Genomic DNA, 12,266 nt, shown 5'->3' on the forward strand with positions numbered 1-12,266 from the left:
CTGCCCACGCCCCACTGCTTTTTACCTCCTTCTTCAACATCAGTCTGGATTGGTCTCTTCTCCATATTACTAGTGAGGAATAACGAAGCACCGATTTCAGAGGCATCTCTGAGGACACAGGGCTCTGTTTCAGACCATAGGAATCTGTGTTGAATTTATAAACCCACCCCCCCCCAGCTTTTTCGACATATAATAACTATACATATTTGAAGAGTGTAATTGATTAGTTTGGACATACATATACACATGTGAAACCAATTAAGAAAATGAACATTTTGATCACCTCCAAAAGTTTCCTAGTGCCCCTTCGTAAGCCACCCCTTCCTCTGCTCCTGTCCCCAGGTAGCCACGATCTGCACTCTGGCACTATAGATTAGTTTGCATTTTCTAAAATTGTGTGTTGAAGGGCTCCTATGATGTGTTCTTTTTTTTTTTTGGCCTGGCTACTTTCACTCAGAATAATTATTTAAAAATTTCACCATGTTGTTAACTATATCAATAATTAGATCCTTTTCATTTCTGAGTAGTATTTTGTTGTATTGGATATACTATAATTTGTGTATCCATTCACCTGTTAATAGATACTTGGGTTGTTTTTAGTTTTTGCTATAACAAAGCTGCTTTGACTGTTCCTGTACAAGTGTTTGGGTGGACATATGTTTTAATTTCTCTTGATTAAATACCTAGGAGTAAATTGGCAGGATCATGGGATAGGATTATATATTTAACTCTGTAAGAAAACTACAAACTGTTTTCCAAAGTGGGTGTTACTGTTTTATTCTCAAAAACAGTGTAGGAGGGTTCTAGTTGATCCACGTCCTTGCCAACGCTTGGTGTGGTCATCGTCTTAATGTCAACCAGCCTAACGGGTGTGTGGCAATATTCATTGTGGTTTTAGTTTGCATTTCTTTGATTAATCACATCGAACGCCTTTCCTGTGCTTATTGGCTGTTCATATATTTTTTGTGTGTGAAATGCCTGTTCAAATATTTTGCCATTTTAAGCATTTATTTGTCTTCTGAGATTTTGTTGTTCTGGATACAAGGTCTTTGATATATGTATTGAAAATACGTTATCTTAGTTTTTGGCTTGCCTTTTTGTTCTCTCATTAGCATGTTTTGAAGAACAAAATTTTTAATTTTGATGAAGTTCAATTTGTCAAATTTTTTTATATTTCATATTTTTTGCGTTCTAAGAAACTTTACCAACTCCAAATTTGCAAATGTTTACTTGTATGTTTTCTCCTGGAATTTGTAGTTTTAGGTTTTACAATTAGGTTTGTGATCCATTTTAGGCTAAATTTTATGTGTGATGTAGGGTTCATTTTTTTCCATATGACTATCCAGTCGATCAAGCACCATTTGTTGAAAAGTACTTCCTTTCCCCATTGAATTGCTTTTATACCTTTGTTAATCAGTTGACCATATATGTACGGGTCTCCTTCTGGACTCTGTATTCCGTTCCATTGATCTGTTTGTCTACCTTTATAGAAGCTATCTTGATTATTGTATTTTGTCATAAATCTTAAAATCAGGTACTGTTAGTCCTTGTTAGTCCTCTAATTTTGTTCTGTATTCAAGAGGGATATTGTCTGAAATTTTATTTTTTTGTAATGTCTTTGTCAGGTTTTGGTATTTGGGCTATATTTGGGCTATACTGGCGTTATAGAATGAATTAGGCCATGATCTTTCTTCCTGTTTTTTGAAAAAAATTTGATAAGATTTGCTTTATTTCTTCATTGTATATTGGATAGCATTTGCCATTAAAATCCTCTGGGTTTTCTTTGGGGAATATTTTTGGATAAATTCAATTCCTTTGGTAGAAGTAGGCTGTTCAGATTTTCTTTTTCTTCTTGTATCAATTTTTAGTTGCATTTTCAAGAAATTTGTCCATTGAGTCCAAGTTGTTGAATTGTTGGCATAACATTTTCCTATTATTCTTTTAATGGCTCCCGATTCTGAAATGATAAACCCTTTTTCATTACACTTTTAGGTCATCGATCAGTCTAGCTGGGAATGGGGGTGAGAGTGTGAGGGGGTATCAGTTTTGTTGATTTTTTTCAAAACACCTTTTGGTTTTGTTAACTTTATTATGTATTTGTGTTCTGTTTCATTGATTTCTGCTCCTGTTTACTTTGGGTTAACTTTGCTCTTTCTTTTTATGCTTCCTAGGGTGGGGAAATTTATTTTAAAGCTTTTGCCTTTGAACGACTTTGATTTATTTTATAAACATTTACTAAGATCTTATAATTCGATATACCAGGCACTGTCGTAGGTCTTAAAGCTATGAGGACAAGTAGGGCAAGTTGCTTACCAAATAGTGGACATCGATATACGTCTACCTGTGTTGTCAAAAGAGGCGCATCATTACAGATTCGTTTCTTTGTATAAGAAAGCTTATATTATCCATCTCCACTTAATGTTTTCTTACACGTTCTCCATTTTTAATTGACTGTCTGTTATTACATAATTAAAAAGCAAATTCTTCCATGTCAGTGACACATTCCGTGTGTCTCGTTCTGTCTTACAGATAATTTATTGTTTGTAATCAACTCCATCAAGCAAGAGATTGTAAACCGAGTACAGAATCCAAGAGAGGAGAGAGGACCCAACATGGGGCAGAAGCTTGAAATCCTCATTAAAGATACTCTTGGTAAGAAGAATTTTGGATAAATTAATAACAAACAATAGCATGTAGTGTAAGATACATGATCCCGGGGGATGAGGAAAAGCTCAGGTGCTCTCATCGTAGCTACTCTCCTTGACAACTACTTTTTGTCTTTTGAGATGTAGCATTCGTAAACGTGTACTGCTGGTTACCACGGTGTTTTATTTAGACATCATCACTGAATTAATTTAACCTTAATAAAGGTAAACTTCTAGCAACTTTAACTTTGGGGAAAATAAAGATCCCTGAGCTGTCCAGCTTGCAGTTTACACTTTACTGGAAGTGCTCGCCTGTTTGTTTTACCCCTAGTACATTTCACAGGATTCTGACAAACACGGCTGTCTGGTTTCCATCTTTGAATAGATTGTACCACATGGGGAAGAACAGAGAGGCAGGCATCTTGGAGTCAGGCAGAGCGACTCCCGACAGGGGAGGGTGGAGATACCTGAGGGAGACAGACACGAGAACTGTAGAGGCCAGGAGCTCAGCGGCCATAGGAGCAAATCACTTACAGACCGGAGTAACCGAGGGCATCGCAGCAGAATGCAATCCATGGAACCCCGAAGCATCATAAAATTGCTTCACCTATGTATTTTATTCTTCAACAGCATTTGCTCCAAGACCGTCTGTTAGAACTGGTTCTTATATAGTCATTGTGTTGAGTGGTAAACTTCAGTTACCCGAGAATTTTCCCCGCCCCACCCTCCGCCATGCTGATTGTATATTGAATCAAGTCACTTAAAAAGATTAGGACTGAACTTTTACCTGAATTTTAGAATAACAGACACTATAATTTGCTTTCTTTTTTAAATTATAAGTATCTTAGAATTGTTTTACATTTCTGTTACTATTTATTCTGACTTCCAGTTACTGTAAATAAATTCACAGGGACAAAGTTTTTTCTGTGCCTACTATGTGCCAGATGTATGGAAAATTAAATTAACATAATGCAAGGTCAGAAGTTCGTCTTGAACAAAACTTTATTTATATTGAAAACAATCTTAGATGAAGAGTGGGTCCCAAATATTACTATTTTCCTAAACAACCACTTTTTACTTCTATGTAGATGAATTCGGTACCCAAATATTAAGCAAAATAGGGAATGGTCATGGCGAATTTGCTTGACTTTTTGTTCAAATGGATTAATGCTATTTTAATGTTAAGTATTTCTTGGTCTTTAAAATCATTTTCAGTCTTTTTTAAATAGAGAGAATAATTTAATATTGTAATAAAAAAAATCTTTTTACTTTCTTAGTTTTTAATTTAAAGGCCACATATGTAGATAAGGTTGTGTGGTCCCTTTATACCTAAAAATCAATTTTACCAGATACAAATCCTTGACTCATATTTTCTTTCCTTGAGTATTTTAAATACGTTTCTCCATTTTTCTCTGGCATTAAGTGTTATTATTGAAAAGCTAATGATTGCCTAAGTTTTTTCCTTATAAGTCATTTGCTGTTTTTTGCCAAATTGCAACAGGACTGTTTTCTTTTTCTTTAAATCCCAATAATTGTACTAGACAGTGTCTTGGAGTTGGTCATTTGAGGTTGATATGCTCATGTGTGCGCTGGGCTTTTTGTCAGGTCGTTTCAAATCTGTTTAGTACCTGACCTGTTCCCTTGCTTTGGTTTTTTTCTTCAAGGACTCATCATTCGTGGGTTGGATCTTCTTTGCTTATATTAAGTATTTTCCAAAGTATATTCACTTTTTCTCAAATCCTTTTTTATCTTTTAATTTCTTTTTATGTTGAAAGTCTTTCTTTCACCTGTTTCTCTTAAAAGCATTGTCTGTTACATTTATTTGCTGCTCTTGTGTTCCTTATAGTTTTGTTTTAATTTCAAGAATTATTTTTTCCTCTTATTTCTAATTCTTTTTTGAGTTTTATCACCTTATTTCAGAGTTTTTCTGTTTCTGATGATGTCGTTCTTTCATATCTTGTCGCATTTTTTTAATGTCTTAGTTCACTTTGAAATAATAGTGGGTTATGGTTTCCATCTATTTTGTGGTCATTTATGTTTTTAGACATACTTTCATTGTCTGTAGGAATCTTCTTTTGTCTTAAAATAACTTTTTATGGGATTTTGACCTTGATACTTTGTTGTTCATTTATACATGAAATTAGTGTTTTTGAACTTTCAAAAGAAAGTTTGGTTCAGGATAGTTTTTCTGATTTCAAACTTCACAGAATCCTGTTTTCAATTATTGTAGAAAGTAATTTTGTATTTGTTCATGAGATGGTCATTCACGTCCAGCCCCAAGAGAGGACACAAGAGAGGAGCAGGAAAAGAAAATTTATCCTAGAGAGACGGAGTCACTCCCACCACATGGAGGGAATGCTAAGGGAGCAAGTTCATCTGAGCAGGTGGGGAGGAGACAGAGAGAAACAAATGAACCAGGGCAAGCGCCTTTAATGGTCGAGTACAGAAGTCGAGTACAGAAGCAAAAGTGTGAAGGGCTTTCTTTGGTGCTTTTGAATGTCACTAGGCCACAGTCGGGTGAGGGCAAGAAGAGGAACTTGTGGCAGGGCCAGCCTTGTCACACTAGTGCACATGGCAGCTTGCTTTCTGAGATTTCTTGTTCTGGCCCCTTCCCCCATTTTATCTGAATCCTTTCGTTCTTTTCTCTCTGTTGTCCCGTCTTGCTCCATTTTGATTCTTATCCTGGCTCTTGTTCTGCGAGGGAATCCTGGCTGGTCAGTCATCTGAGTTCACGGGGGCGAGACTGCTCCAGCCGCTTCACATCCTCCTGTGGGCTCCTTGCACTCACCTCGTACTCACTATTCAGTGGGACAGAATCTCTCAGAGCTTTACCTGTCCTCATGCTGGCCTCCTGTGCCTTCCCGTGACTAACCTATTGGCTATTTTAGACTTCTTTTGTTCTCAGACCCATTACTTCATTTTGACCCATCCCATACAGCTATCGATATTGTTAATACAGCTTTTTGTAGTTTGTTCCCACCCTCTTGAATTTTGAGTTTGTAGAGATACCTTGTTACTTGCTAAAATATTCCATGGGTTTATGGTTTTGCTATTTAATCGTCCTGTTTTTTTCATGGGGAATTGAGGAGATTAAAAATCTATGCTGTCATAGACCCATCTTCCCAGAACGTCCCTCTGAAGCAGTTTAAATGCATCGAGGTTTCTTTTTCTTAACAGTTTGGTAGAACACTCTCTGAAGCTCTCTGGCCCAGTGTGTATTTTGTGATTAACTCTGAAAACTTTCTCTGTGTCCACTATGATAATTTGTCAGATTACATCTTCTGGACTCAGTTTGGGTAATTTACATATTCTTAGAAAATTATCCATGTCCTCTAGGCCCTCAAATTTATTAAAATTGTCTTTGTTTTTAAATTTACTCTGTATCAGTGGTTAGAGTTCCGTTTTCATTTTTTATTTTATATCTACTGTGTTGTCTTTATTTCTTGAGTCAGTATAACTAATTTTCTTTCCAAAGAATGAGCTTTTGCATTTATTAGTTCTTCTGATTTTTTCACTTAAATGCTTAATTCATTTATTTGTATTCTTTTTTGTTTATTAATTGAAAGCCTTCGAGATTTCTTCCAAGTGCTGCTTTGGCTGTATCTTATAAATTCTGGTGTCATATTTTAATTGTTTTCTGAATACTTCGACGTTTTTGACCTAAGAATTGTTTGAGAGAGATTTAAAATTTACTCTTTCTGAATCATTTTATATTAAAGACATCTCTTTTAAGTTTTTTATGTACTTCAATTTTTGATTTGCATACCATAAAATTCATTCTTAGATTTTTATATGTAATACATAGATGGATTTTCTTTGTTAGTCAGTCTGGGAGTTTTTCTTTAAGAGGTGAGTTTAGCTCATGTTCCTGATACGTGTGTATTTTAGTTCGTCATCAAAAGATCTGTTAGGATTTGTTCATACGGCTTTTTTTTTTTTTTTTGCCTTCTTATGTCATTCACTGTACAATCATCATAGTTTCATTTTTGTATGTGTCCTCTGATAATTTGCAAGTTCTGCATTTTTGTCTTTCAGACTGTTATTACTTGTCACCTACCCCACTTTCAGATGCCCTTCATCCTTCATGGATATTCTTGGTTCGACCCTTCTAATCTTAAAACTGCAGGCTCTAACCTGGGGGGGTAGAATTATTTTCTGGGTTTCAGTAGCAACGAGAGCAGAGCACTCATGTGGGATCAGTGTCAAACTGAGGGCCACCCCTGCCCCTGATTTTCCTGCTCCCCACCTTCCACTCATGCTCTCTCTCTTTCCACGTCTAAGGGTACCTTTCATTTTTTTCCCTCAGGTCTCCCAGTTGCCGGGCAAACCTCAGAATTTGTTAACCAAGTGTTAGAGAAGACCGCAGAAGGCAATCCCACGGGAGGCCTTGTAGGACTAAGGATACCGACATCAAAAGTGTAATCCGCCTCATTGGACCACTGGTCAGAACGTCTGAGTTTGTCATGTTATTCACTGTAAATTTTCATTCTGTTTTGCATGTCAGTTTAGCATTATGTAAACATTTACAATTAGGTTACATTGTTTTAAGAACTAAGTAGCATAAGTGAAGCATGACCCAAAATACTTGATTATTGCATTTTCAGAGCATAAACCGTGGTTACAACTGGTACTGGCGTCAGAATCGAAACTCATACGTTTAAATGTTCAGATACAGATTGCAAAAATCTGCTAAAGCAAAACATTGGGGAGGAATGAAGATATCACTAAATGCCAAATATCGTGGCAGGTTTATGCTCTGAACCACACACACAAAAAATTGAGGAAGCATTTTTTTAAACAGTCAGTTTAGATTGTTTTTAGAATTATTGCTTTTTGTTCTCATTTTCCACAACCATTAATCTCACTTGTACATGGCACAACCCAGCACTCATGCCCGTGTGCCATATTAGATGTTCATTTTCCGAGCTCAATATGGTATATATAAATATATATAAATATATATATATAATGTCTGTGTGAGTAAGGAAAAAAAAGCATATTCTTTGTGCCTTGTATTTTGGGGAAACTATAAAACTGGTAATATTTTGTATGATGAAAACCCTAATGAGGAAAAACAAGATAAATAGATGGAAAAATTATGGGGTTTAAATGTTTTTTTGTTCCAACTCTTTTTCAGATTTTTTGAATGTATATAGGACTATGTTGAAATGTAGATATATGCCACAGAGTCTGTGTATTGTATAAAAAACAAAACAAAAAAACAAACAAAAAAAGATGGCTCTAGAAAACTCATATTTCGGTACTTGACCGGAAGAAGACAAATACTTGCACATTATTGCGATTGTTTTATTTTTTGTACCAAAGACAAATGCAACTGATATGGCAAACTGCCAGTCTAAGTAAAGTTTTGCACAGCTTACATGATACTGTATGAATGTATGAATAAAAGGAGAAAAAAAAGAAAAACGAAAAGGTCAGGGTTAGGGATCTTACTGAACTGTGAATTTTATTTCTGTTTGGGTCCAATTATCTACAGAAGGAGCATCCACACATACAAATATTATTTTGCTGTTCCTCTAGTTCGCTTCCATAGTAGATAAGTTGGTGGCCATTTAGGTGTCTGTAAGTCTTTTTATTTCTGCACTTATTGTAGGAAATTTTAATATATTTCGTTTTAGTAAGCTATTGAGAAAATAGTTTTTGACCTTGAAAACTAAAGACGTTTATTTAGCTTATTGTAGTATACTTCCACCAAACAACCAAAATACAGATTATTTTTATTGTATTATGTATGTATATATATATGTAAAGAAAGAGAAAAGCTAAAATATCTAATTCTTTAGTTGCCACTTTTCCAATTGATGTATTATTGTGCATGTAATATTTTCAAAGATCAACACAAGCTTAAAACAAAAAAAAAATTTATAGATTTTTATATTTTTGTACAGGTATTTTCAAACTAGCTTCTTCAAACTTACATGTGACTTATTCTTCTTCTATCGTTTCTAGAACTGAGAGATATTAACACATTTAGTTTTTAGGTGCTCTTTTTTGCTCACATGAAACAGCTTCATTAGTCAGTGTTTTAACTACGTTAAAGCTTTACCTCTTGATGAGAAATTTCTTGTGTCAAGGCAGCATTATAAACCTTCCCCACAGATCTTTCCATCCTGTCTCTCCTACTGTTTTATTCTCAAATCTTGTAGTTTGCCTCTGAAAACTGGTGGCTTAAAAACTGTACTGAAAAAAAAAAAAAAATCCTATCTAGCCAGAGAAAAATACCAAAAATTTCAGACCTAGCTGCTGGGAAAGTATCTATTTCTCTAACTATTTCTCCGTTAACCCCCTCCCCCCCAGAGAATTTATTCTTTAATTATATTTCATCTATACAGTGTATTTCCTTTCGTTTTACTACTCCCCCTCCCCCGCGCATTTGTAAGCGATAGCACATGAAGCTATAGCTCATAAAGGTTTGATTCTAAAACACGCAGTAACAACCGAACCATGCTTACGTGCTTCTTTGACATAGTGAACTGTGATGCACCACATTTTCCGGTGTGGTTGGTGGAAATGTACCTGCTTAATGCATTCACACTGAACAGATGATAAGCTCCGACCTGATGGTTGACTAGAATGTAAGTTTGTTGTTTCAAGTTTTTCCTTGGTAGGTGGGACAAGGAAAAGCATAGGTTTGTAACTTGAAAGTGTATGAAGTTTTGACAGAGTGTGTCTGGCAAATTAAAGCGTATTCCAAAATATGGCAGTTTTGCAATCAGGTGAAAATCACTTTATGATAGAGATTCAGCTGATGAGGTTTATAAAATTGCCCCTTTATAGCTGCTCTGTTAGGAATTCTGGTTTTTGATACTTTTTTCCTGTCCGCAAACCAGAATTTGATTTTTTGGTCTTGCATTTCAAAAAAGACTTTGAATCTGTCTAGTAGATTCCATATCCTTGCATTTCAGTGTTTTATATGTACTACTTAAGTTAAATAGTTAAAAGCTTTTAAATAGTTGAGCTTTTTAATGTTGACACTTTATTTTGTACCTATTTATATATGTATGTATATCTTAGAAAAGCACTTTGTTAAAAAATTTTTGCATTTTATATGATTCCTGCCATTTGCTGCTAAATCTGGGCTGGTCAGAATGCTGCAGCGATACTTGATCTAAATAAAAACCTGGCAGTAAAATGTACAGTGGAAGTTAAATCCTCTTGCTGTTGTAACTTTATCATAAAGATGACATAGGCAAGCTGTGCGGCTTTACATTTTAACCAGGGGACTCTGTGGCATTTAAAACCGTCTAGAAATGGTTGTACTTTAATGCCAGTAATAATCTGCTTCCTCTATTGTCATTAAAATATATATGTTTAGTGTATCACACAAACCAATCTTATAAGGGTAATGTAAAAACCCCAACAATTGTACATGTTCTGTTTTTGAAATTGTGGCATGTATTTCTGGGTGAAGCTCATTAGAGGAGAGCTCTCTAAAGGTTTCTGTGTTCATACATGGTATACAGATAGCTCGTAATGAAGTCCAGAATCTTACTTTAAGTGAAGGCATTGTGAATTCACCTCAAATAAACCCATTGTTCCAAAAACGATTATATAAACTTTGACTCTAGTACTACTATGATTTAAAAACAAACAAACAAACACAAAACACAAAAAACGTTCTTCCTCGTTTCAGATACACTGGATTCTTGATAGAGTCTGTCTCCATATGAAAGCATGCTGTCCAGTTGTTCTTGTTAAGCTCTTGTCTGAGTTTTGAATTGGGTGCCACACTTTTTCGGTCAATACGATTGCTTGTACCATGTATGATTCTTGTCCTTTCCTATATCCTTCATGACAGATTATGATGTGGCTTTATATTGTGCCTTACTTGTACATTGAAACAAAATGTCTTCATTCCCTTCCACTTCCTAAATCTTTTACTTCGACCTTTTTGGTATGAGAATCAGAGCTATTATAAAAACATCATGAAGGATTTCAGATGGGTATGGTTTCAGATTCCCTCTCTTTATAGTTCTTTTATGTTTGTATGAAAGACCAGTTTTGAATGGTCTTCGATTAGGAGGGGGGAAGACGAGCAGTAATTTTACTACGTCCCTTTTTTCTGACGTTCATGAATTTGTCACACATCTTCTTTCTGATGCCTGACTTCACCTGCTCCTCAGCAATAGTCCGCATTTAAAGAAAGGTGTGTTCAGTTCATCAGCTTGAAATTGACGATTTCATTTTTCCAGAATTTTTTAGAAGAGTACCCGTTTTGTTTGTTTTATAAAACACGACAAGTCTCTTTAAAAGAAACAGAAGTACAGTACTTTTGAAATACAATGCTGTTAGTTTGGATTTCTTTTTTTATATATAATATTCATACAATTATCTGATGTTTGCCTTCATTAATAAAGCTGTTAGTTTATTCACCAAAATGTCAAGAATGGATGTGCTTTTCTTTATTCCATACATTTAAAACTATTTTAGCTGCTAAGATTTAATTAACTTTCTAAGAGACGAATTCAAGTTGCCTTCAGCATGAATTAACAAAAAACTTATGTTCCCTTTCTTTATATAGTCTTCCTGAAATTCTGTTTGAGTATTTTCTAGTTAATTATGTAACAGAATGTTAGCATCTCTCCAAATCTTGAAACTTGAATTTTGAGAATGCATCGAATTATGCTTTCAGTGTTAAAGTGAAAGGTTTCAATTATCCTTCTAGTGAAATCTATTGTGGAATACCATTTCCCATGGAACTGAGGCCATTTCCACAACTTTGCACAGAACTGCAGTCTCGTTCTTCCCTTGAATCATGACAAATAAGTCTCACACAGTGCCGTAATACTTGTGGATTCTTTTGTAATCTTTGTAATCTTAATAAGGGCATTATGACGAGATGACTCCATGTTTTTTTAATATTTCCAACACATCGGGATGTAACAATGAATGTCAACCGTAGGAATGGTGGTTTCGTTTTAAGGAATAAGCACGTCGGGAAAGATGGTGAAAATGTACTACTGAAAGTTTTACACTTCCATAGGCAGGTGGGTTATGTGTTGAAGCATAATCCTCGTGCTTAGTAAACTGACTGAAATTGTAGAAATTACACCTAGGAATTGAGTTATGCCAAATTGCCATTTTTTGTTTTGTTTTGTTTTGTTTGGAAAAGAGAGATTTGGGGGTAGTCGTGAGGGGGTAGAACCCTAACACTACTCCCAAATAGTATTTTGGAGTTGGAAGACTTGGTGACTGGCGACGAACATCAGAGCTGGGTGTTGCAGTGTGCCAAGTTCGGTGGACGAGGTTTGCCTCCTTCAGGACAATGTAAAACAATGGTGTAGTTGACGAAATTCCAGGTGGATGGGAGCGGGGCCGATGGCTGTGTCTTGCCCTTCGCCCTGTTTTTTTCTTTCAGAACCAAATAACAGAAATGTGTATGTATGTACTGTATCTGCTTTTCCACCACATTTTTATGACACTGTATTCCACTGCCTGTTTTTTTTTTTTTGTTTCGTTTTGTTTTTTTAACCTCCTTTCCCTATGATTTGTCCTTAAACTTAGCATGTGTGGTTAACAGTGATACTGGGGCCGACCGCACATAAGTCACAAGAGCAGAGCGGAAGGGCAAGAATTCAAAGCATTTGTTCATACAATGTG

At 35.5% G+C, this 12,266-nt stretch overlaps 1 protein-coding gene across 1 annotated transcript in view; it reads left to right on the forward strand.

Annotated features, from left to right (window-relative positions):
- The window catches only part of CREBRF (CREB3 regulatory factor), a 25,357-nt gene extending 14,313 nt beyond the window's left edge, over positions 1 to 11,044 (forward strand). The window contains exons 7-8 of the mRNA XM_006906520.3: positions 2,530 to 2,652; positions 6,952 to 11,044. Coding sequence (XP_006906582.1) covers positions 2,530 to 2,652; positions 6,952 to 7,067 — 239 coding nt within the window. The 3' untranslated portion in view covers positions 7,068 to 11,044. The remainder of the gene's footprint in view (positions 1 to 2,529; positions 2,653 to 6,951) is intronic.
- Positions 11,045 to 12,266: the final 1,222 nt, after the last annotated feature.

The sequence above is a fragment of the Pteropus alecto genome, unplaced genomic scaffold (genome assembly GCF_000325575.1).
Source record: "Pteropus alecto unplaced genomic scaffold, ASM32557v1 scaffold40, whole genome shotgun sequence".
NCBI lineage: Eukaryota > Metazoa > Chordata > Mammalia > Chiroptera > Pteropodidae > Pteropus > Pteropus alecto.